The following is a 25,732-nucleotide window of genomic DNA, read 5'->3' on the forward strand; positions in this document are numbered from 1 at the left end:
TAATTTTCCCTCTTTGTTTCGAAATGTTCGTAAGTTTCGTTCGAAGCATTGGTCAACTCCTTGCCTTCAACCCTTCCCACGAACTTCGAAACTGCTTATATACATTTGGCCGAAAATATCCTCTGGCTATATTCGATTCGTTGGAAAGTTTTAATTAAATCCGCTTTGTCAAGCTTTCCAAGAGTACACGTCTTTTCACCGCGTCTTTTTCCTTCCCTCTTGGATAAAAACCAAGCCGGCCAGTTAACGACACGAAATCTTTCCGCGAGATGCGATTATCCGCGAGCAATTTAAGATATTGCAACGGTTAAACCGTGTCTCGTGTTGCAATCGTTCCTGCAATCGAACTTTTTGTTCCGCATGCGCTCACATAGTTGATCGTTGAATGCCACGAAACAGCGGAAGTTCAAGAACGGGTGGAGCTAAGTCGTTCAACAGAGGATACCGAGATCCAACTTAATACGTGACTCTTCGAATACGGGAGATCTCGATGTTGTACCATTTAGAGGTGAATTATTGGCGAGACAGGTTCGAGAAGCGTGCAACTTGGAATTGGAAGGGTTCATCGAAAATTGATTGTGATTCATACCACGTGGGATGAATTGGTTATAGAACGTAAATTATATATTAGAAAAGCTTGTACTGTTTTTTTTCTTGTTATACTTATTATTAGATAATATGCAAAAATAATACGACATGTGTTTCATTCAGAAAGAAAGGTACGCGTATTATACGAAAGGAAAAAGAAAAAAGAACGAATAATTTGTTATTAATCCGCTAGATGGACCTAGAATACAAATATTTTTAAATGTGAGAAGATTCGCTATATACTATCAATTGTAAATAGAAAGAATACAAGCGAAACATTTGATAAATTTTATTTTCTAATTTTTAAATTGAATTTGAAAAAAAATTCACTTTATATTTGCTATTAAAATAATTATATCTTAAAACTCAAACTCTTTTCTAAGTTTGATATATTATAGTAAATACTGAATTTATTAAGTATTACTTCTTATAAATTTAAAAAAATTGTAAAAGTTGGTTCAAATATTAGAAACTCTCTCAGAAATCAATAAAGAATTATTCTTTTTTTGGGGCGATTGTTAATGAAAAAAAGGAGCACTTTTTAGATATTTCATTAAATAGGATAAAATACAATGAAAAAATTCTTTTCGAAAAGAAACTTACGATAATACGAGAAAGAAGGCGAAGAAAATGGAAAAGATCAAAACAACATTGCTTTACGAAATGTACTTGCAAAATAATATTCTTGAACTTTTAAACATTTATATTTAAAACAAAACTTTGGTCTCTTTGAAAGACTGAGTCGCTTTCTGAGACACTTGGTTTGGTTACGTCACTATGCTGCAACTTCTCTTCGTGGCACTTCATAAACTAAAGAAAGAACGGAGTGCAGCGTTAATTATTTGAATGAAAGGCAGATGTGACAAAAGCTGAGAGTGCATAGAGTGTTATTATTGTGAGGCAGCAAGAGCAGCAGATTCGTAATTAGGAAAATGGCCTTGGCCGACAAATAATATATGACTTCACTGTAACATGTTTTTCATAATTTAAATGATACTAAAATAATATCGATTGATATGAAAAAGAGAAATATTAAATGCATTATCAGACGCATAATACAAGTAAAAAAAAATTTTGTAATTTTTATTTAGTATATCCCAAGCACCTCTATGTTTATAATCTTGATGAGATTGTAAATGATTAAAAATCAACGTTATGAGCCATTGCTTTATTAAAATTCAATTTTTTGATAATTTGTTAAACATTCTACTCCTTCTATTTTATAGTATTTTGTTATTCTCCTCAATTATTATCATTCAATTCATATGAAATCACAGTTAATGCAATATTTATTTTTGAAATGTTTTCAGATGGCATGAGAAATATATAGTATAGAAAAGGGGTGTGAAAGATAAAATGTGTCTGGCTACTCTCAGGAGGGAGTCACGGGGAAACCTCGATATTTACACGTCAGAGGATACAACCCCAGCAAAGTATCCGCAAGGGTGTCGCGTACCAACAGTGTCTCTTTATTGGATAATAAATAACCTGTTTCATTTATAAGAAGGAGATAAAGTATAGCGAAGTGTGCGTTCGTACAACCCCATGTCTCATCCCTTTCGCATACTCTTTTACATGAGTATTGAATAAGGGACACCATGTTTCTTTAATATCTGTTTTTAACACGAACGTTCTCGTAAAAAAAAAAAAACATTCTGAACCATAACGATGACATTTGATTTTTAATCATCGTTTACACACGGTTCAAAAACAGATACATTTTAATCGATAAAGAACGAGGTAACGATAAATTGCGGATACTTGAAACGCGGAAAATGAGAATTGAACAAATCGAAGAAAGAAAAGAATCGACAATGAGAGAAGTGTTTTTATATAGAATGGATTAAAAATATATTTAATGTAATTATCAATTGATCATCGAACATGTTAAATTTGTCAAAGAAATAATTACAACAGCTTATTCAGCTGGTATACGATTTTGCACGAATTTTTCTTTTACATTCAGCAGTAATCTCGCGTTCCATTTTTCCATTTCCAAAAGGAAATTACAACAGGTTGTTCATTAATACAGGTCGGATGAAGTTTGAACGAAGTTGAAAACTGGACAATATGCATCACTTTGATGCCAATATTCGCATGGTAGATGAAAAATTTTCTTCGATAATAGTTTCACATACCAGTTCGGCTCTTGCTGTCGTAATTTTCGATAGAACGAGTTTATGGTTGCAGCAGATCGTAAAGTTAAAGCAACGACAAAGCTGGATAAGAGGACTGGAGGAAAGCGAGACGACGAGAAGGGAAGGATTGGCTGTATAGCAAATCCGACTTCTTATTATGATATAATGATGTACCATCGTATATCGTGTTATTGCGCATCAGAAATCATATTGAAGAATAGAAGGAAGTGTTGACAATTTTTCAAGCACGTTTCACGTCTATATTTTATCGAATTTTACATTATATTTATAGAATTCTAATTTTAATATCTTAATGAAAATTTAAGATGTTTTCGACAATTTCTCTGCTTTTTATTGATAAATTTAGAAGCGAATTTGCAAATTTACGGTTACCTTAAATTATTTATGAAAACGGAAATAAACATAAATTCAAAAAGAAATAAATTAAAACGATTGTATAAACATTTATGCATCTTAAATTTATTAATTTATAAATAATATATACGATTATTATTTCTATATATAATTTCCTAGTTAAAATCGTACATTTCAAATCCCGCAAACAAGAATATATCAGGAATAAATCGAAACACTAAGCGCTAAAATATTGGAAAGGGTTGAACTTTAACATTATCTATGCCTGACAGATATATTTAGAGTGCAAAAGATTAAACCTCCCTACCTGAAATTCATATAAATATTGATTCTATCTTCTTAATATTGCAAATTACAAATTATCAACTTAATATATACAACATCAGTTATTAATAACGAGAACGAATTTTGATAACGAAACGATCTTAAAATAAAAATTAATTTGAAAAACAAGTCGAAGAACGAGATAGAAGAAAATCTGAGATTATTATCCGTCTATAATTGATAATCAATCCTCCCTTGTCACAAGTAAAATGGATCATTGTCGTATTGGAACAATGATCAATGCGTGCTCTCCTCTCGTGTTAGAAAAGGCCGATGAATGGTGTTATAGGCCTCTATTGTTCGTCCAGCGGAAACGCCGGTGAATAAATTGGCCTCACTGTTTCCACGACACCATACTATTATCCTGCATACCCTCTATACATTTATCGTGAACACGTTGATGCTTAATATCTCGGCAAGCGCGGTTCTATTTGCTCGATACGATGGAATCAATACGTTCGATGGTAATTATTCTTTGGTTTTGTTCAGGAAACAAGGTGGCCGACAAACGATGGAAACTCGATTAACGGACGAAAGTTCGAAGGTGTATATTCGCATTGGCCACGATTAAACTCGTTTGTATATTCATGTATCGCTAATGTAATACGTGCCTCGATATATTCCGCGTTTAACGTTTTAATGTTTCCATCCCTCTTGTTCAATCCGTGTAAATGAGTATATCGCGTATTCAGATCGTGCCATCTCCTCCAATATTTATTGATATTAATCGTCGTGAATATTTATGGGGATTTTAAAGCTGCCAAGATTTAATTTGCTTTGCTTTGCAGGGAGAAACACGCGTATCGTGTTTTCGTCATGTATTTTTATTTTGCATTTAATAATTGATATTATTCGATATTTAAAAAATTTGGTTTTAGAAATATATCATGAAAATTGAGGACGATAAAGCATAATTAATCAAGCATCAATGCATCAAGCATTATTAATTATTAATTCCTTTCTCATATCCACTAACGTAGAAAATAATATCTAGTATATACATCTATTAATCAATATCTACTTTTCATGCTTGATCGATCCATAATTTACAATAATGATTACAATAATACAAATATTCTTCCAACTTCGTTCAAACTTCGTTCGACGTATTAACGAACAACCTGTTATAATTTCCTTTTGTAAATTTGAAAAAAACGCGCGATTCCTGTCTCAAAAATAGATAGAGAGATATATAAATATAAAAAGACCAGAATTTTTAATATTTTTCTATTCGAAATTTCTCTCTCCTCTCGAAAAAAAAACTCGGCCTTACAATCTCCATCCGTGGATGGTTGAGAAGTCGAGTCGATCGCGCATCAGACAAGCCGATAAACAATAAAACCTGATGCATTAGTATCTCACGGGCAAAGTAGCTTTTCCGCCTCCACCTGAGCACACACAAGCCACGACGGTAACAGGAATTTTTATTGCGGCTCAACGTATTCGATGGATTCTCCTCCGCGCTTGATTTACTACCAGGCCACCTATATTTTATATAGCATAGGCGTGCCTCGTGGATACGTCGCGTCTCGAATAATAGTAAAAGCAACGTCGTAAAATCGCAATCGTATAATGCGTTATCGCGATCGTAATATCGTGTAATGCTCGTGTAAAAATTTCTCTTCTCGATGTATATCCATTTCTTTCCTCGTTGATATGCAAGCGATAACACGATGTAAACATCATCCGGCCTCCTCCCGTTTTCCATTTCCTTTCTTTTCCCTCTCCTCTTTTTCTCCCACCCTCTTCTTTCGCGTCGTTCTCGTAAAAAGTGTGAGTGACGATTTACGTACGAGCACAGCTTCCTCGAGACCTGTTACATGCGTTTACGATTATTGCCGGTGATCGTGAATTCACCCCGCCACCCGATCCACACTTATCGGGCTCGACGTTTAAAAAATGGCGACGTTTTAGTTGGATGAAACTTGTTGAATAAGTTTCGTTCAAATCACTGATACTTCTCTTGAATTCCTTGATCCCCCTGCGTTGTTGGAATTACTCTTCCTTGAGGAATATTATACATCTCTCGTTGGATATATTAATCTCATCGAAAATGTTCTTTACGCGAATTATTATTAAAAATTAATTAATCATTGTGATGTTGAATATCCATAATTGAAATATATTCGAGTAGAGATTTTAACGAATGAACCATTTCATAATTGTTATTTGTTATTATTATTTACAATACTTTTCTGAATAGACGAATAGAGTAGAGTACTTCGAGAGTAGGTTTTATCCTCCCTTAAATTATTTTCGTCCCCGATGGATTTGCAATTTCAACGCGTCGAATCAAAAGCGAGGCCGTGAGAAATTTCTTCCTTCGTTAATTTTAATTTTCGAGAAATAAAAAAATGTCGAGCATCGTAATGAGAAATCAGGTATAAACCGAAAGACCGAGGAGAGATAAGTTCGAAGAACGAAGACAAGTTCCACGTACGAGAAGAAAAGTTTTCCCCTGCTTCTGAAGCCAAGTGAATGAGATAAAGAACGATAAGAAAGAGGACGAGGAGGGAGGGCGGGGGAGGGAAGGCAAGAGGGGAGACTCGTTGAGAGAAAACAGGGCAGCGCTTGACGTCGAATGAAAAGCAAACTCGAGTCGCCTCGCTCTCTCTCTCTCTCTCTCTCTCTCTCTCTCTCTCTCCTCGGTCCTAGCGGCATTCCATCGATTGACTACGTATTTCTCTCCGTCCAGAAACGTTTCTCATTCCTCCCCGACAATTCTCCAGACACCTCGAACCCATTTCTTTCCCCCCACCGAATGCAATAACAGCTATCGAACGTAACCTAGAAACTTCTATACGCGAGAAACTTCGATCACGCGTTCTTCTGCTCTCAATTATTACTGGACCACCACCGGCTCGGTCAATCTCGGGCTATTTTAAATTACTTAGCCGATGCGCGGCTCCCCGTGGGCCGGGGCAAAACTTCGCCCAATGTCTCCTTGGGGAAATTTCGGACGGCTGATCGAAAACTAATTCGTCGCTGTTGAGCGGATCGAGGACGACGCCAGCTTTAGGGAAAAGAGATCTTTTGAAGATGGTGATCATGGTTAATTTTAATTATCATCCGTGCGAGGATCGCGTCTGAAAAGAGTGGTATTAGTTTCGTAGATCCGATCCTCAGAGATCCTTAAAGTTTTTGTTGATTTCGAACAAATATATTTGCGATCAAAATTAATGGATATATCGAAAAGTCATTATCATTTGAATTTTTCATTGTCCACAGAAATTTACAACATATACGCGACAATTTTTCAAATTTGATTCACTTAAGCAAGCATTGTATAAACACATTGTAAATAATTTTCCAAGATTTATATTTCGATATATTTCATTTCATTACTAGCTGTATTTCGTAGATCCGATCTTCAGAGATCTTTAAAGTTTTTGTTCATTTCGAAAAATATATCGAAAAGTCATTATCATTTGAATTTCATTGTCCATAGAAATTTACAAACATATACGCGACAATTTTTCAAATTTGATTCACTTAAGCAAGCATTGCATAAACACATTGTAAATAATTTTCCAAGATTTATATTTCGATATATTTCATTTCATTACTAGCTGTATTTCGTAGATCCGATCTTCAGAGATCTTTAAAGTTTTTGTTGATTTCGAATAAACATATATCGAAAAGTCATTATCATTTGAATTTCATTGTCCACAGAAATTTACAACATATACGCGACAATTTTTCAAATTTGATTCACTTAAGCAAGCATTGTATAAACACATTGTAAATAATTTTCCAAGATTTATATTTCGATATATTTCATTTCATTACTAATTATATCATTCAATGACGTAAGGAAAAATTACCTTCGAGCAATTCAAACCCCATTATTCCCCTCGTGAAACTTCGTTCAGAATTCAGAAGATTCGATTTCGCGTTTAAAAAAATAATTCAGCCCTTCGTTCGCGATCTGGGGCCGAGAAAAAATCGGCGGAGGGATCGCGTCGATTTGGCCGGGGCGAAACAAGCGTAGGAAATTGGCAGTTAGTCGAAGGTTCAATTTTTCAGAGCTAATATCGCTGGACCAGGTTGCGGGCCGATGGTGGAAGAGCGCGGGGAAATAGACAAAGAAAGGCCGAATGGAATGAATGGGACAGTCGGTGGCGGGCATCGGCCTAGGAAATGAGATCTACAAGCGAGGAGGCCGGACGCGCGAGAGAGAGAGCGTACGGTCCAAGTGCAATTTTCATCTGGGTGCAGTCGTTGCAGCTGCTGTTCTCGCGTCTGCATCGTTTTTACCCTCCCACTCCCCCCCCGGGCCACGCTCTTCCCGTGTTTCTCTTTACTTTTCCACCCCTTCCGTAGTTGTGCTCCTCGTTCATTTCCACCGCGCCTTTCTTTTTTCATCGACGTCGACCACGTTTCGCCCGTGTTTACCGGATTGATTGCATTTTCGCGGGCAAATATTGCGAGATTGGGGCGAAACCGAAGATTAGCCGACGAATTGGATTAGAGATGGTTGCGGGGAAGGATAGTTACTTTGGATACAGATCTTTTGAATTTCAAGTCGATATTTTAACACGTAAATAGTTGAATTCGTAAATTTTCATCTTTTCTACGTGTTTGGAAAAGGAAATGTTTTCATTTCATTTCTCGATTTTTAAGGAGAAGCCATTTTTTTTTTCTTAGTTTTAATGTAAATGTTACATGAAATTCTTGATTATTATTCGAAATTTGTTGTGTGTATTCTTCGCTGTTGCACAGAAATTCAATTTATTATATTTTCATTAATAATGTGTTTTTAATTTTAACATCAATTTCAAACAAGTAATAAAAATATTAACAAAAGTCGAACGGATCTTGTCTGAGGTCTCGTCGCTTAGTGAAATCCAATTATATTCGTATTAAATCGTTCCCGTCAACGAATTAATGCACGCTACGAACGGGAAATAAATCTTCCTTCGTAGAACCTCGTTAGCGCAGCGAAACGAAAGGTTTTTAGAATCGCTTACGTGATATATGCATCACTTGTTTTACAATTGTTCGCGCTGATCACATAACGATCGAATAATTTATTTTTTTGAAAATCATCGCACTGAAAATCAATTTCGCGTTATCATGAATTATAGATGTTGATATTGCTGTAAATTATATCGATATCTGAATTTGTTTCTAATACATATGATATATGATAAGTCATATTTTTCGTATTTTATGGGAGAATATAGAAAAAAAAAATATAAATTTTGCATAATATTAATTATCCCATTGGATTTTAATAAAATTTCTATTTTCAAAAAGCCCATACCTTTCAATATAAAGGATCATGATTGATTATATTCTTTTAAAGTTTCAGTCATCAAATTAATCGAAATTAAAAATTGAATAGAAATAGACTTATTATTACATTTTTACAAAGTAAACGAACCTTATTCATCGACCAATTCCTATTATTTCATAATACAGGCTACCATAGTACCTCTATACGAAATTTCTTGTATTTATATACTATATTTCTATGATATAATTAATCCCCAATAATCACATTATCCTCGATCCAGTTCAAATCCGCATCTTTCTCCCATCGATTACTTATCTGAAGACATCTTAAATACGAGGCACTTCTGGTCAGACACGTTGCCTTATGCGTTAAAACGCCGTGCATTAACCTGGTACGGAAAAAGGGGCTTAAGAAGTGGCTCGCGGTGTGCCGAGAAAGGGAGAAAAAGGGATGAAAAATGCCGGAGACCGACCCAAGGGAGAATAAGGGAGAAAAAGAGCAGAAGGGTCGAACGCGGAGGAAGCGTGGGTAGAAAGGAAACAAAGAAAAAAAGAAGAAGCGAGGCGGTTGCCACTTCGCTCTGTGGCTAATTAATGCACTTTTGTTGGCTTCCTGCGGCCTTGGTTTAACGATTGCATCTCTATAATCTGGCGTGGTTTCAAGGAACGTCGCGATACGGAGAAATCAATTTGAATCAGTTATTTGATAATACTAATACTAGTGGATCTTCGAGCAAAGCTGAACAAAGATTCGAGAAGTTTGAAATTATTTTCAGTACGTATGAAATAAACGGTTGAGAGTTGAGTTTGTTGCAATTATTTTCTTTTCTAGATTCTTCTTATTGGATTGTTGTATTTTTTAATATTTTTAAACATTTCGTGTTTAATTTTTAACATACGATTCTTCGTTTGTTTTATTCTTCTCTTAAAAAATTGAATAATAATTATACAATATGTTTATTGATATATATATATGAAAATGTTGATTGAGATTTTTATTTGAGCTTTTTTAAAGGAGACGAGGATATATATGAGATAGGTTTCTCTTTGTCACTTGTTGTCTTGCTCTGCTCTTCTTCATCAAACTTTAATTGCTTATAATTTAATAAATAAACCTTAACCACCATTTTTGTATATTTGTTTTGCTTTTCAGGAAACGTTCCACGAATATACTATTTTCTCTGTTATTAATACACAATTTTCCATAAAATATATCGAATGTACAATTTAACCAAGTATTTATTTATAATCAATTGCATGGAAAATTGTCTTTTAATTAATTTCTCCATCTGCATACCTAAAATAAAGAAATGAATATTCACTTATTATATATCAAATTAATTATATAATACAAAAGAATATACTTTATGTTAAAATTGAAAGAAATTGAGTGAAAACAGAATATTTAAATCTGCATATGATTCAGCAATTAGGCATGTAAAAATTCATCGATTAACAGATCAATAAATATTCATTGGATTAAAAAAATATTCAAAAATACAACAATTTCAATATTACAGTACGTTACACCAAATCAAACAGACTCGATCAACATGATTTAGTCCAAATAAAATTGTGTAACTCGTGTAAACTCGATATTGACTGCGTGTTAATTAGTTTGTTACAATGCGAACATCACTCGTGCACTTAACGAAAAATACACGGGAAAGGAAAATACAAAGGAGCGTATCAAGAACGCGTCTCATAGTTGAATCTGGTGAATTTTTGTCCTCGAAATGGCTCTTCTTCGTCTCTTTCTCGCTCCTTTTTTTTTTCTTTCACAACTACGCTACAGAGACTCGGATAACGAGATAGCCACTTCGGACGCACCAACCCATGGAATGTTTCACAACGAATGAATATTGTGTACACAGAAACGAGGATGTTATGTTTGTTCATTAGATGATTTAGAATGCGAAATGCAGTAGAATTGAGTACGAATGGAAAAGGAGGTTAACTAGATGAATTTCTTGTGTTTTAAAATTCTCACGATTCGTTCGTTCAAACAGGAAAAATAATTCCATTAAAAGATATTATTTTTATTAAATTATTATTGATCGAACTATTGAACGTTACTTTATTTCTTCAAATTACGATCAACAATCTGTGGAGAATTTCAACAATGAAGAAATTTATAATAATCTGCAATAATTTCGAAAATAATTTTCCATGTACACATTCCTTCATTTCGTGTATTAATTAATTTACTTGAACGATCTTTTTGAATAATACAATAGAACATCAACACGTACAGTATACACCATAATACAATTCCTCGAAATAAAATCAAAATTAAAAGAAAAATTATCATCTAACAGATGATGAGCAAACATTATTAAACAAAATCACATTGTCACAAAGTCCATTGTTCTTTCTGATCTTGATCGTTGTTATTCAATTAACTTCGATAGATGCTCCGTTTCATTAATAAACATTGTTTTGCACGAGTGAGTTCTGCAATGCAAACGAACACAGGCGATAAAGCCGTGCAAAGATTATAAAAGTGTCAATTAAAATTCTCCAGAGGAGCTAGAATTTTTCGCTTTCGTGAAGAGATAGTGGACTTCTCCTTCGAGTCTTCTCTCTCTCTCTCTCTCTTTCTCCTTCCTTTCCTTTCCCAAAAATGATCACATCCATAGTGATGAGGGTCCCGACCTATCCCCGGAATAGAGGCCAGGCTACATCCATTCGACGAGGCACTCTCACAAAGGAGTCGTGCATTCGTGAATCCGCTGATCGATCTCGCTTCGTTTCAGTGAATTCGATCGAGAAGATGCTCGATATTTTTCGCACGCAATTGCGATACGAGTCAAATCGAAGATACCAGCTTGATTGAATTGTCTCTAGCACGAACGAGGTGTACGATAATAAATCGATTTTCTTTTAATAAAATGTGAAAGACAAAGAGGAGCAGAAATAATATTTTTCTTATCGATGACACGTTCTGCAAATTGGTTATTTTAATAAATTTGATCGAAGAGAGATTCTATAGAAGAATTTAAATAATATTTTGAAGAAAAAATGTTCAAAGTTTTCAAGTTAAATATCTATGTATCGACACAAACAGTGTTATCAGAATGAGAAAGTTATTTTCAATTTTTTTTTTTTTTTTAGGTATTGAAATATTTGAAATTACAGTAAGATAATTATATTGAATAGTTCTGTTCAATACTTTTCATAATATTCAAGATGAAGAAAGATAAGATGATAAAGAATAGAATATAGTATAGTATTTCTAATTCTAAAGTATTTTCTAATTTGAATTGGAATTTTTGATTTATAAATGAAAATTAATAAGTAATTATGATGAAACGTATTCGAGTATTTTATCTTTCTTTCATCGTGAAAATGATTGATAGAAATGAATTTTATCGTAAATTTAAATTTCTTTTAAATACAATCTCTTTGTATTTCAACGAATAATAATCATAGCGAGCACAAAATTAATTAAATTTATCAGCCAGGACAAAATTAAAATTAAATTTAATCAATTGCGTGTCATTTGAATATTTAAATCTAAATTTTTTCCCTATATTTTAAATTTCATGAACAAATCCAATCTTTTTAATACAGTAGATTGAATAATACTTTTATCTCAATTAATTTTAATTAACGAACACATTTTAATTAATAATGTATTTTCAAAAAATATTCATTATTTATTAATATGAATTATGAAATATAAACAATTATGAAAAAATTAAGATTCATCAATTCTTAAACAAAGATTTGTCTTAATCGATTGATAAATCGATATTTGATTAAAATATCGAATCAATATTCCGTTTAATATTATTTGAACATTAATAATCATATCCATCCTTTAAATATATTTCAAATTTAAAAATTTTTCACAATCATAACTACTTTTAGCGAAAGGAATCTTCCCATTGTAGCTATTTCCAGAAAAAATCTCGAGTGAAATATTTATTATACCCGGATCCAAGAAAAAAAAAAAGAAAGTCCAATTTTATTTCGAACTTCCATTTTCCGGATCGCGGCAAACATATTTATTTTCCTATCCTTTTTCATCCCATTTCCTTGTTTCTGTCCATCCCCCCTCTTTCTCATCTTATTTTCGCACACGTGGATATATACGCTGTTCTCCAATTAAAATTATTCGTTACTCAAATATCATTCCCACGTTGAATCGCGTTTTCCACTTTGGAACAGCTTGTTTCGTTTTCCTTTTATCCATAGCGCCAGTCCAATCGTAAAAGTTTGATGTTTACTCTTCCAGCATTTCTCCTTTTTCTCATTTCACCTTTCGCATACGTGCTCCACTTTTTAAACAGATGGATTATTAATCAGAGATACGATCTGCTGTGTTACTTGACTCGTGTAGAGATTAAGCTTGTTTATCAATTAGTGGCAACAGGAATTAATGCACGATAGAATTTCCATCGATTCTCCGATATATTTTTTTGATTCATCTTGCAGAGGAAGAAAAGGTAATTTTGTGATATTGTGAGCTTAGAAATAAGAGAGAAATGAATTCTTACAATTAATTTAATCAGAATAATTATAATTATTCTACGTCCATGAGTTTCTATGATATATATATTCTATTCTTTCAATAACTTCTACTCCATAATAATAACTCAATTGTACCATATAATTGTACCCTATTACTTGTACATTTCTTCTTGCCTACTTTACACTTCATTCCCTCACTTCAGACAAACTACGTAGACAACTCTAGGACACGTTCAGACGGGTCCACTCAAAATCTTGAGTGACCATACCTTTCACACCTTTAAAACTCGTTCCAGACGGAAGGTCAACTCGTTCCTGCAGAAATATTCATCATCTCCTGCGCATAACCCATACTTTCTTTAATTACATCCATCCATTTTATCACTTTTTAATCGACAAACATTATCTTTTACGATATACGTAAAATGAAATTTCTGATTCGAATGAAAGTAAAGTATTTACAATATAATAAATTACATATTTTTGAATAGGTAAAATCAATCCACAAATTTTTATCGTTTTTCCATCTTCTAAATAATATAATTTCAAAAATAATTTTTATAACAGGATAATAATGGAACCTTAATATGAATTTTCGTATCATTACATTTTAAAACGTACACATAAAATTCATATAAAATCTGTTAATAGAATTCACTCAAAACTTTGCTAAAAAACTTTTGTAACTGTCTATATATACAAGTAAGAAAATCCTTCGTTAAAATCATTGTTCCAAAAGTTCCAGAAAAATACAGGATATATGTGGATACAGCGAAGAGAAAAAGAAATGAATGAAGAATGATCCACGAAACGTAGGTATCGAGATATCAATCGTGATTTTCAGGGGGAATTCTTTCGGCCATTATATTTTCGCGTGAATTGAGCGCATACGTGGATGCACGCCGCAATACCGATCCTTCATCGTGCCGTCATGCTTGAATTATTTAATTGGATTCTCGCATTTTAGCACGCCTGTATACCTCCCTGTACACGGATTAATTTTGCTTACCGGCACAGTAGAAATACACAGGAACACGAGAGAGAGAGAGAGAGAGAGAGAAAGAGAGCTGTCTCGGAAAATTCACGATTCGTTACACCTCCTTCGTTTGTGCAAAAATGCAATGAAGTTTATGGCTCGAATCTCGAATAGATCGAACTGCAGATTTTTATCGCAGTGTACGTACGTGTTTCCTATATTAAATGAATTTCAAAACATCCCCGTTTCAAAACTTCTTATTCCAGTTCCCCGATCGTTTAATCCTCTTTCTCCATATATCCAGTTATATAATTTAAAGAAGAGAACAAGTATATAGCATCGTATTTCACAGTTTGTTGAAAACACTTTCTTGAAAATAATCAAACAACAATTATTATATATAACTTGCGTCTTATTTGCGATCCAAGTGCATCGATCGAACGAATCTCTTCGATCTTTTCGAAATCAAAAAAATAACATCCGCGTGTCAAATCGAGTCACGAGACTCGATGAAGGATCGAGAAAGGAGGGTGGTAAATGAAGATCAACGCGGATGATATTTGGTCAGAAAAGCAGGGGAGGGGATTTCTCCTGGCTGCGACATCGAAACAGGAACAGCAGGGGAGGGTGGAAAAGAAACGAGGTGATGGCCTGGTTCCCAGTGGGGAAGAACGCGGGATCGGTTCATTGAGGCGGCGACTTCAAAAGGATTCGCGCGAACGGGGAAGTGGAATTTTCATTATCGGAATACCAGTCACTGTCAGTAAACCTTTTACCGCTTTGATAAGCGTGGCCAGGGTGAAAGAGGACACTGGATGTAAAAAAAGAAAGAGGGAGAGAATGGAGGAAGGGGTGGAAAAGAAAGAAAAAGAGAAGAGGATAGAGCTCGTCTTGCTTTTCGCCATGACTAACATCGAACGAAGAGAGACTCGTATTCTTGATTCGACGGCAACTGTGTTCATCTTTCTGTGCAACGTTTAGATCGATCCCCGTCGATGAATGAACGAAAGGGATGGTCGTCGGCCAAAGATGGAATGCGTGGGCGGAATACGAAGGCGGAAATCTGGTTGTGTTGAAAAGAAGAATTTGATGGTGGTAATATATCGTTGGGATCTTTTTTAAAAATAATTTTGACTACTCTTAAATATATTTGTTAATATCGTTACGCTTGATCTGAGATTATTTTATTCCATTATTTAATTCTAATCTTTCTCGATTTAATGGATTGCGAGTTATACATATTTTCAGATTTCAAGAAAAAGAATCGAATGAACGAATATATGACGATATGATTATATTTATCGAAATGATGAAACTGTTGTTCTAGTGTACAATTTTTATAAAAATTTAGTATCGTGTAACGTTTATCATTTCCATAGTCGCGTTTGATGTGAATTACATAACGTACGATTCAATACATTTTAACATAATATAAAATATGTATAACCGTAAGTTCCATACGATTTTATTGAAAAATTATTAGAATACCTTATTTTTGAATATGTTTGAAGTTTCATGAAAATAAAATATGAGCAAGGCACATTGATATTTACTCAGATGTCTTACGAAAAATAATCTACAGACGTATTATTGTTTCTGTACAATTTGCCCGAACAACCGCCATAAATCAATCGCGAAATCGTGAGTATACGTATCAAAATATATATATACACCATTCGAACCAATGTACACACACACACACACACACAGACACAAATACAGAAAATGATCCTTCTTTGAACGTCCACGTGTCCACGCCAAGATTAAGAACCGCGGTTGCTTACGAGCGATCCGGTTTAATGCAAATAAAAGTGGGCAGCCGCAAGCCACGAGGAAGTTGGCCATGGCTCTCCTGGGGAAAGGAAGATCGTAAAAGGGGGAAGGGATGATGCGAGTCGATACTGTGGTGGTAGTCTCTGATGGGGAAATTGAAAACGTTGTATGCACTGTTGCTTGAGGAAATGTAGGACGAGCCGTAAATTTGGCCGGATGTTAAGCATGTGTTCCACGTCTCAGGGGAAAACTGACTTAAAGGATGTATCGAAATAATGGGTCGAGGATTAAAACTGTAAGGGAGGGGGGATTGTAAATCTTCTGTTTCTTTCTGTTTCGTTACGAGATGCATATTGAAAAAAATTTTGTGGGAATGTTTTTTATTATCGTTTTTTTTTTCTTTTCTTTCTTTTTTTTTTTTTATTTTTTATCAAGAGATTCAATGGAATAGCAGCACGGTTATTTTGTAACAGAGATATGAACGCAATGAATTCTAGTTTCACAAATAAAAATTTGTTGCGAATATCAATAACGTTTCAGTCGTTTGCAGCTGAAAGGAATATATTCAATACGAATTTTAAATAATATTTTTATTTGAATTTATTTGCTCTATCATTGATTAATATTAATGCTTTCGCAATTACAATTAAAAGGAACAAGACTTTATTGTTATGGAAATTTGTTCTGTATATCTTTGTAAAAGAAAATTTTCTGATTTAATATCTCAGTAACGAATTTACATGTGCATGGATGTACAATAAATCAATGTAAAATAAATGACAGTTACGATAAATTTTTAATTGGCAGGCAATAATTTGTCAATTCTAATTTTTAAATTTTTATTAGAATTTTATCACTAAATCGCGTAATTAAATTATAGTCTTTTTTTTTTTAATATTAAGAATGTATTTCGAAAAAATAAAACATATTTTTGTATTCATGCATATTAGGTGGATCTAAATCGTTAATGAAGCTTATTTCAAATGAGCAGTACGAACAAATTATACGAATTAGTTTAAAATTGTAATGCTGGATTCCAATTCTCCAAATTAATCTGTACCTGAATAAGATGCATAAGGACGCGGGCTTAATTTTAACTTTTACTCGAAAGACATACTTCCGAACTAATTACGAGTCACGTCCAAATTACGAGGAAACAGCAGTTAATTTAAAACTTTCTCGTATGTACGCTACACATAGAAAATCTTAATCTTCTTAATCTTTTTTTTTTATAACCAAAATAAAAATTCTATGAATTTTGCATTAACAAGATTAAGGTCTTAAAATATTTCCATATTTATCATTTTAATATTCTTATTATTGTTCTAATTTTAGATAAACAAATTAATAACATTTATTTATATAAAATAGAAAATTATTGAATTTTCGTTCTTCAATGTTTAATGAACGATATTAATGTATTCATAAAACCGGATCAAACGGCGATAATTCTAAATGAACAACGATATAATTTTTAGAAACGAATACAATTTCCATTTAAATTATAGCCAATGTATTTATCAACGTAAGAATATTTTTATGTGCCGTTTTTCATAGGGTAAAAAGAAAAATACTATTTCATATTTCTAAGCACAAAACCAAGTATGATATATGTGATTCTATAAGCATTTCATTACTTTGTGATACGTGTGTCGATGATATTGACATTTTCTCGATAGCACTTTGTTCCTTTAACAAACAAACGTGACAAATTTTCAAATAACGATATCTATTTTGATTAGACATCGTAACTATCAATATTTATCTATGTATTCTCATCATTTTTTGTTATTGATAATAATAAACACTCTTATTTCACTTCTATATAAATCCAAACTAAAATTAATATACTTTTCGTATTGAATTCAATTTTTAAATTTCGAGACACGCGAATAAATGATTAGAATCACTATCAAAAAAGTGTATACACTTATTTTTTTTTAGAATTATTTTTTATTCTTCGTGCAAGCATATTCAAAAACTTTTTCAAAAAATTTAAAAATTTCCATCAAACGTATCTGTTTGAAAAAAAATCTTATTACCAAAATGATAAAATTCGTAGCAGGAAATAGAATCACATCTACAAAATCGTCGAACTAAATTCTCTCGAGATACTTACCAAAGGGCCAACTGGTAATGTAGAATCGCACGGTTCGGTTGCGATGTGTCTCGCAGGAAGTTGGCAAAGTTGTAATGCATCTTAGCGTTGTGGGGGAGAGATCGCAGACCCGCTCTGCAACCAAGTGATTCGAGATCAAACAAGAGAATATTAAAGTTATCAAAATATTACGTTAAGATAGGGGAAAAGAATATAAATTTATTTTAAAAATATAAATCTATAAATTTTGGAAGGAAATCCTATCTATGCTTTCTTGATTGATGGTATAATTTCACGTTATTTTATACATAAGTTATTTCGATTCGTTAATTACATTATATTATATTTACAAATTCTTCTTTAAAATATTAATTTAATAAATTTTCCTCGAAATAATTCGTCAAATATATATCTTTCATTTTTGATGATCTTTTTCTACGTTAAATATCTTTTATTACAATTGTAAACCCATGAAACATCCATTATCGTGAAATTTCATATTCTAACATTTTTACAACCTCCCAGATAATTTCTTTTTTGTGGTAATAAACTACTGTAGCGTTTCATAAAATGTAGAAATTTCTTTTTTTTTATTTTTCAAAAAAAATTCCGCGCGAAAGCGTTTTCTCGGCGAATTTTAAAATATTCATAAATTCTTCGGATGGTTCCGCGAATAATAATGTACTCGGAACATTTCCCTTTCGACTGAAATTTTTGAAGTCAGTGTTTCAAGGTGAAATACAATTCGTTGTCAATTAATAAAGAAAAAAAAAAAAAAAAAAGAAAATAAAATAAAATAAAATAAAAAAATCGCATTATTGATATCAATAAACATTCAAACGAATTTGTTTTCTTCTCTATTATTGACACTATCGTTATCAATCGGATGTTATGACAGCTTTTATATACGATGAAAAATAATCACGTCTTGTTTCAATTTAAAATTTACGCGTAATTAATTAAAATTATATTTAGAAAAAGAAACGTTAATGTAAAACGAAGATTTGTAAATATCGTTCATTCAGATTTATCATTGGATAATGCAGATATTTATGCAAAATTTGAATGTACAAAAATACAGAATGCAGATGATAAAATATTCAAAGCATAATACGCGTTTGAGGAATAAAATAAAACTCATAAAAATTTGATTTTGTATAAAAATTCTTTACAATTTTTATACACTCGTTTCTTAAGAAGATCCATTGACAAACCTGATCAGACTCTCTCTAGACATCCAATCTCTGTTTCTCAACACCGTTTTATAGCATCCTAGGAGTAGAAGAAGAACGATTCCCATTGTGATCAGACTTCTTCTTCGTGGAATAGCCGTCCAGCTGATTTGCATCCCATACACGACCAGAAGGATCCATCCAACGCTGTAAATATTTATTCTTTCATTTCTATGTTAATTCATTTGAATTTTTACAAGATATCGCACTTTAGCGAAAGATTCAAGAAATATATCATATTAATAAAATAATTCCCATATATATATATATATCAATAATTATAATAAAAAAAATGAAATCATACTACTTTAAAAATATCACTCGATATATTTCTCCAATTTTAATTTATTTGAATCGTGCTACCAATATAATCTCGTAATACATTCTTTCATATTAAAAATTATAAAGATTTAATCAAAAAATTTTTGATCAAAGAAACTTATTACCATTATTCGATTCGTACGATATCAAATTTTAAAAAAAGAAAATATCTAAATATTTCCAAACATTCGTATACAATATATTATAATTTTACTGAAATTCAATTATTCTTTTCTTTCGTGTAAAAAAAAAAAAATACGTCACAATGTATACAAATTTTCAAATTATGACGTATGACGAGAAATTGTTAATTACCTGGGCATGTAGAGTACACGTTCCGCGACGACGAATCCAACGGTAATAAAAAGATTGGATGCGGGCAGGAACGGTAGTACCAGGAACATCCAACCAAGAAGAAGAGGCGGATGCCTCTGTTGCTGAAAATGAAACGCAAGTTGCAAGGGTTAGAAGCGGTGAAAAGCGTTCTACCTTGAAACGAAATTGCGTTCCCGTGGAATGTTGTGTCAGCCAGTGTAACCGCGTATTAAATAAACTTTCCACGAGCAAAGAACGTAATATTCGCGCGAATACATCGACGATTAAAATCGTGTCACAGACGCGTCAATAACATTTCGAGTATTTATCTTAAGCATTTCGAGCAACAATATTGTACGATGTAAAAGAAATAAACTTTGTAATTTATTAATTGTTTTTTACGATCGATCATTGGAGTATTCATATTACAATATCTTAATGATCCTTAAGATATTAAACAAGTGAGAAAATTTATTTCGTTATTTTTTCCCGATAGTTTTTAAAATTCTTAAAAATGTATATTTTTCTTTGGCTTGTGATTCGATAATTCTTTTTTTTTTTTTTTTTAAATTTTTCTATAATCTGATCAGTCTTTCGTCCAGTTATATTATATTTCCTTGTAAAATAATTGTATTCTAGAATCCTGTCAAATTTCTACTTTTTTAATTTCGATATATTAAAGTGTTTCCTTTTACTTTTAATGCAAAAAAAATTCAAATTTCGAAAATTTATAATGTAGAAATATATTGGTAAATATCTAATAGAAACTGCAAATCGATTTGCATTGAAACGATATTAATAAGGAACAAAAATAAACGAGATGAAGATAGTTTAATAAATAACCTCGTATCGTTGATGTAATTGTCGTTGGATGCAATATTAATTATTCTCATATGATCAATTTCACAGGAAATGTACATAAATATATACGTAAGGTATATATAATTTACAAAATTAAAAAATTAATAATTAAAAAATAAAAAAATTAATAAAACAAATTATCCACATAATTAAACGAAAAATATAAAATAAAATGTATAAAATTTCGTAGATTCAGAAATAACATTCTTGTTTGTGTAATATTAAATAGCTTCACCATAAGAATAAAATTTCAACGAAGGAAAATTATTGCAAAATATTCAATTACTCGATGATGAATGGGAGCAAATTATTTCGCTTTCGAACAATCGTAAAGAATTAAAATTAAAATATAAATTTTTAACTATTATAAATATTACAAAATAATTATACAAGTGTTTGGTTTGAAAAATTGAATATTTCAAATCGAATAACACATCGAGATATTATATCATTTATCTTTAAATAAAAAAAAAAAAAGAAACAGTTTCCTAAAAGAATTAATTCGAAAGCGATTCTCACGAGATGCCAAACAACTTTCTGCGACAAACTTTTAACATGGCTCATCCGAACAAAGGCTAGTTAGCCGCAAACCTGAACGTAATATGAATCTTTCTACAACAGAAATTGTATTTTCTTGCCGGATACAAGAAAGGGATACGTTTCAAGATGGGATACACTTCGTTAGATCGTTCCATAATTCATCCTTAATTTCCTTCGTTCAAAGAATAACGAAGAGGAATAACAGAAACAAGAAGAGGGAGGGGGGTAGCAGAGAAGACGTTACGAAACCTGGAGGCACGATACAAAAAGGGCGAAAAACAACGCCGGATCCTTCAACCAATCAAGGAATCAAGGTACACGATATCGACGAGGAAAAAGAGAAACGAAAGAGGAGGAGTTACATCACGATCTCGAGATGGAACACGGATAAACAATAACTTGTAGAAAAATTTATTTCGAATAATAATAATAATAATAATAATAATAATAATCGGAGGAACGGAGCTAAACGATGCACCATCGTTTCTGGAACAACAACATTCCCCTGTGTTCCACCGTGTTTCCAGACTGTTTGTACAATTGTACCTGCCGGTGTATATAATCGACGTATCGCAAATCGAAACGAGTAATAGTATTCGAGGTTCTCGAGGAAGAGCGAAGACGAGATGAGGACGCTCGTGATCCTTTTATCCTCGTTCCTTTTCCATTGGGCGGCTGTCTCGCATGGGATTCGAGGCGAAACCCAGCGGGGTGGAGGCGTGAGAGAGGGGGAGAATATAGCCGAGGAGGAAAGCATCTTGAACGAGGGAGAGGGGATTTCTTTGGTGGACGGACGACAGAAATCACGCCCGACCAGGGATGGATTAACCCGGCGGGAAATAGGATCAGTGGAGGAGGCTTGGAGCGGAACTGATTGGGGAGGGTCGCTTCCTCGCTTCCCCGCGGATAGACAGGTATGTTTGGACACGATGCGGATGATCAAAAGGCTCGCCTCCTCCGACGTTCGACATCCAGGCACTTGATTTTCTTCCGGTTTGTCGGATACGTCGGAAGATACGTCTTTGAAGCTAAATGAATAGACTGATGTTTATTTTTTTTTTTTTTTATTTCACCCCTTTTTTCTAAATCTCGTTACAACGTATATAATGCTTTCACGCGTACAAAAATCTTTGATTGTTGTTATTTTGCAGGGAAATTTATTCGATATAAAATCGGGTGTACAGAGTGTTATTTATGGAATATATGTTTTGGAAGATCGAATTTAGAGGTTAAAAGAGAGTTTTAAGTTTAAGTCGGATGAAACGAGATATCAAGTATTATATTTATATTGAATATTTAATTCAATCAGATATTAACAGTCATAATAATTAAATTATTGTTATTATTATATTAGATCCTCATTCTTTCAAATAGTATTTATAAAAATATCGTACATTTCCCTATATTGATTTTTCTTTTAGCAATGTAATATTATATGATATAATGAATTTAAGAATAGAAAATTTGATTTATTTGATACAAAACAATATGGATATTCCTTAAAAACATTTAGTACATACATATATATTCGCATATATATATTCATTAACTCAATTTAAAACCATAACAAATTAATCTCGACTTAAAATACACGTTGAAATTTATATTTAAATGCAGGAATTGGATAGAAAAAAGAGAAATCTATCGTCTCTGATCTCTTTACTGGGATCAAGTCTGAAAGAAACGGAGTTAAAACATCGAGATCGAAGGTCGTCGATCTCAGATCCTCACGACGATGAGGAGATTCGAAAGATTCTCGTGAACGCGAAGGAAAAATTGAGCGACGTGAAATCGAGAAACACGATCGACGACGATTGGATCTTTTTCGTATTGCCGTCGAGATCGGGGTCGTTGACGGAATCGTTATTCAGGCCGGCGGGCAATGGTTTCAAAATTGGGGCGCAAAGTTGGCGACAGAATGAGAGATGGTTGGACGACAAGGAGTTTTTAAATGCGAATAAATTCGATTACAACGAGGAGAATCTTAAAAAATACGAATCCCCTCTTTCGGGTTGGAATATCGACGCGAGAAATAAATATTCCGGCGAGGCGGAGGGAACTTCTTGGACCGGTAAGGGGAAATCTGACGAGAAGACTGGTGGAACAAATTTTGCATTAATAAAAGGAGGGAAGAGTCGGTCGAATAAACAGCGGTTCACCAAAAATGATGCGTACAGGAATGGCGACGAAGATTATCGTGGCATAAAAGTCAACGTTGACGTAAAAAAAAATGGGGAGACATATGGCGATATTTCAATCGATAACACAATGGGCAACGTGGTGGGGAGTGATAAACTGTCGGCTGCAGAAATATCTGTGAAAATACCCGAAGCGCGATACAACAAAGCGATCCGAAACAAGCGACCTTCGAACGATAATAAATCGCGTTACGTTTCGGATCCGTTTGTTTTTCTGACGGAATTGGAAGGTGGAACAAGACGAGGCGAGGAGAAGAATAAGGGATCGACGCCCCGTGAATCAAACGTAATAAAGGTGCATCAAAGTCCGCCTGGCGGCAAGTTAATCGAGAACAAAGTGGAGGGAAAGCCTTATCGAGATCCGAAGTACAGGTTGCCGATTATTGTTGGGAAACATCGGGATGCCGAATTCTCGAACGATGAATCACGTTCGAGTAAAAATGGCGTGGAACGTGCGAGAATGAAAATGGACGACGAGTTGTTATGGATCGAGAAGGAAGAAGCGAAGTTGAAGAGGGGGGAGAAAAATTTTGGTGAATTGCAAGTGTCGCAATTGTTGGAGGAATTGTCGAATATGAGGAAGCAGATAGAGAGGAATCAGAATCTGTACGGGGGAAATGAAAGGAATCACGGCTCGAGTCCCTCGCGTGTCGAGAGAATAGACGCGAGGGATGGTATCCGGGTGGAATATGATAAACAGAAGAGCGCAGCTGAAACATCAATTCCTCTAGACGTGAACAAACGTGGCGGTGTGAAACATCAAGAGAAATCGACGCCCAAAATCGACGAAAAGGTGGATGGTGAGCGGAAAAAGGAGAAGGAAGGTGTGAATCGTGATGAGGTGCAGAAAGAGACGGTGAAGAGACGTGACGATTACGATTCTGATAATAATGATAAAGTCAAATGGATATCTTTGAAGGGAAAACAAAAAGCGATAGCTGATGTAAATAAGGATGAAGAGAAATTAGATAAATTGGAAAAGAAGACGCTTGAAGAAGGAAATTCAGAAATAAGGGGATCACAGCAGATCGATATAAATAATAAGACAAATTTGAGAAAAATTAAATTTAATGTGGAAAATTTAGAGGAAAAAGATAATCAGAAAAGAAAGAAACAGGATTCTAAGGTAGAATATGGGGTGAATAATCTAAAAGTGGATAATGAAGACAGGAAAGATGAATTAGAAAATGTAAAGGAAGAGAAGTATATAAAAACTGAAAATAGAAATGAATATGATATACCTGACATAGGGCGATTAAAGTTTAAAAATGAAAATTCTCAAGAAAAATTGAAAGAGAAATTTGATAAAGAAAATTTGAAAAAAATCATTTTTGGAGTGAAAATTCCAAAAATTAAAGATTTTAATATCAATAGTGAAGATTTTAGATTAGAGAATTTGAATTGGATAGAATATAAAGGAGAAAATTTGGATACAGAAGATAACGAAGGAAATTTGAGAAGAGAAAATGAAATTAAAAAGAATATTGATAACAATTTAAACGGACAAAAATATGGATTAAATAGTTTAAAGGAAGGAAAGAGAAAAGAATTTAAGATACAGGATGAGCAAGAACAAAATATTGAAGTTGATAATATAAATAAACGTATACTTGGAATTAAAAATGTAGAGGAAAGAAAATCTAAAATGGAGGATAACAACGAAAACAATGCAATATTAAAGACAAAGAAAACAAATATTAAACTTCCAGAAGAAACATTTGATAAGAAGAAGATAGAAAATATTGATATAATTGAGCCAAATATAAAGAAATCCGATAATATTAAAATAAATAATAACAAATTTCAAATAAAAAACAGGAATTGGTCGGACTATAAGATTGAAAAATTGAAGAAAAAAGATAATGATGGAAAAAATTTAAAAAGAAAAGACTTTAAAGAAAACAATGAAAAAAAGAAATATATTGAAGTCAATAAAATAAATAGACACAAATTTGAATCAGACGACTTAAAGAAAAAGGAAATTAATAAAGATGATAAAAATAACGAGCAAAATATTATATCAGACCTAAAAAAGGATATTCAAACTGAAAATTTGGAAAAACAAAAGACTGATAAGAAAAATTTAAAAAAAGAAAACATAGATATAAATGATTCAGAAAATAAAAATCCTGAGGAAATTAGTAAAAATAAAACTAACCTTAAAATAGGAAATACAGAAAATACGGACAAAAAACTGAAGAACAAACTTATTAAAGAAGAAAATTTGAAAAGAAAAGCGATAGAAAACGAAGAAAAAAAGGACAATAGAATAGACGATG

General features: G+C 33.0%; 1 protein-coding gene across 1 annotated transcript in view; it reads right to left on the reverse strand.

Annotated features, from left to right (window-relative positions):
- The window catches only part of LOC122710560 (protein O-mannosyl-transferase TMTC1-like), a gene marked incomplete at its 5' end in the record, with an annotated part of 114,301 nt that overhangs the window by 25,094 nt on the left and 63,475 nt on the right, over positions 1 to 25,732 (reverse strand). Inside the window, 3 exons of the mRNA XM_043928484.1 lie at positions 18,008 to 18,121; positions 19,201 to 19,365; positions 19,855 to 19,976. Coding sequence (XP_043784419.1) covers positions 18,008 to 18,121; positions 19,201 to 19,365; positions 19,855 to 19,976 — 401 coding nt within the window. The remainder of the gene's footprint in view (positions 1 to 18,007; positions 18,122 to 19,200; positions 19,366 to 19,854; positions 19,977 to 25,732) is intronic.

The sequence above is a fragment of the Apis laboriosa genome, unplaced genomic scaffold (genome assembly GCF_014066325.1).
Source record: "Apis laboriosa isolate Shangri-la unplaced genomic scaffold, ASM1406632v1 scaffold1075_cov153, whole genome shotgun sequence".
NCBI classification, from domain to species: domain Eukaryota; kingdom Metazoa; phylum Arthropoda; class Insecta; order Hymenoptera; family Apidae; genus Apis; species Apis laboriosa.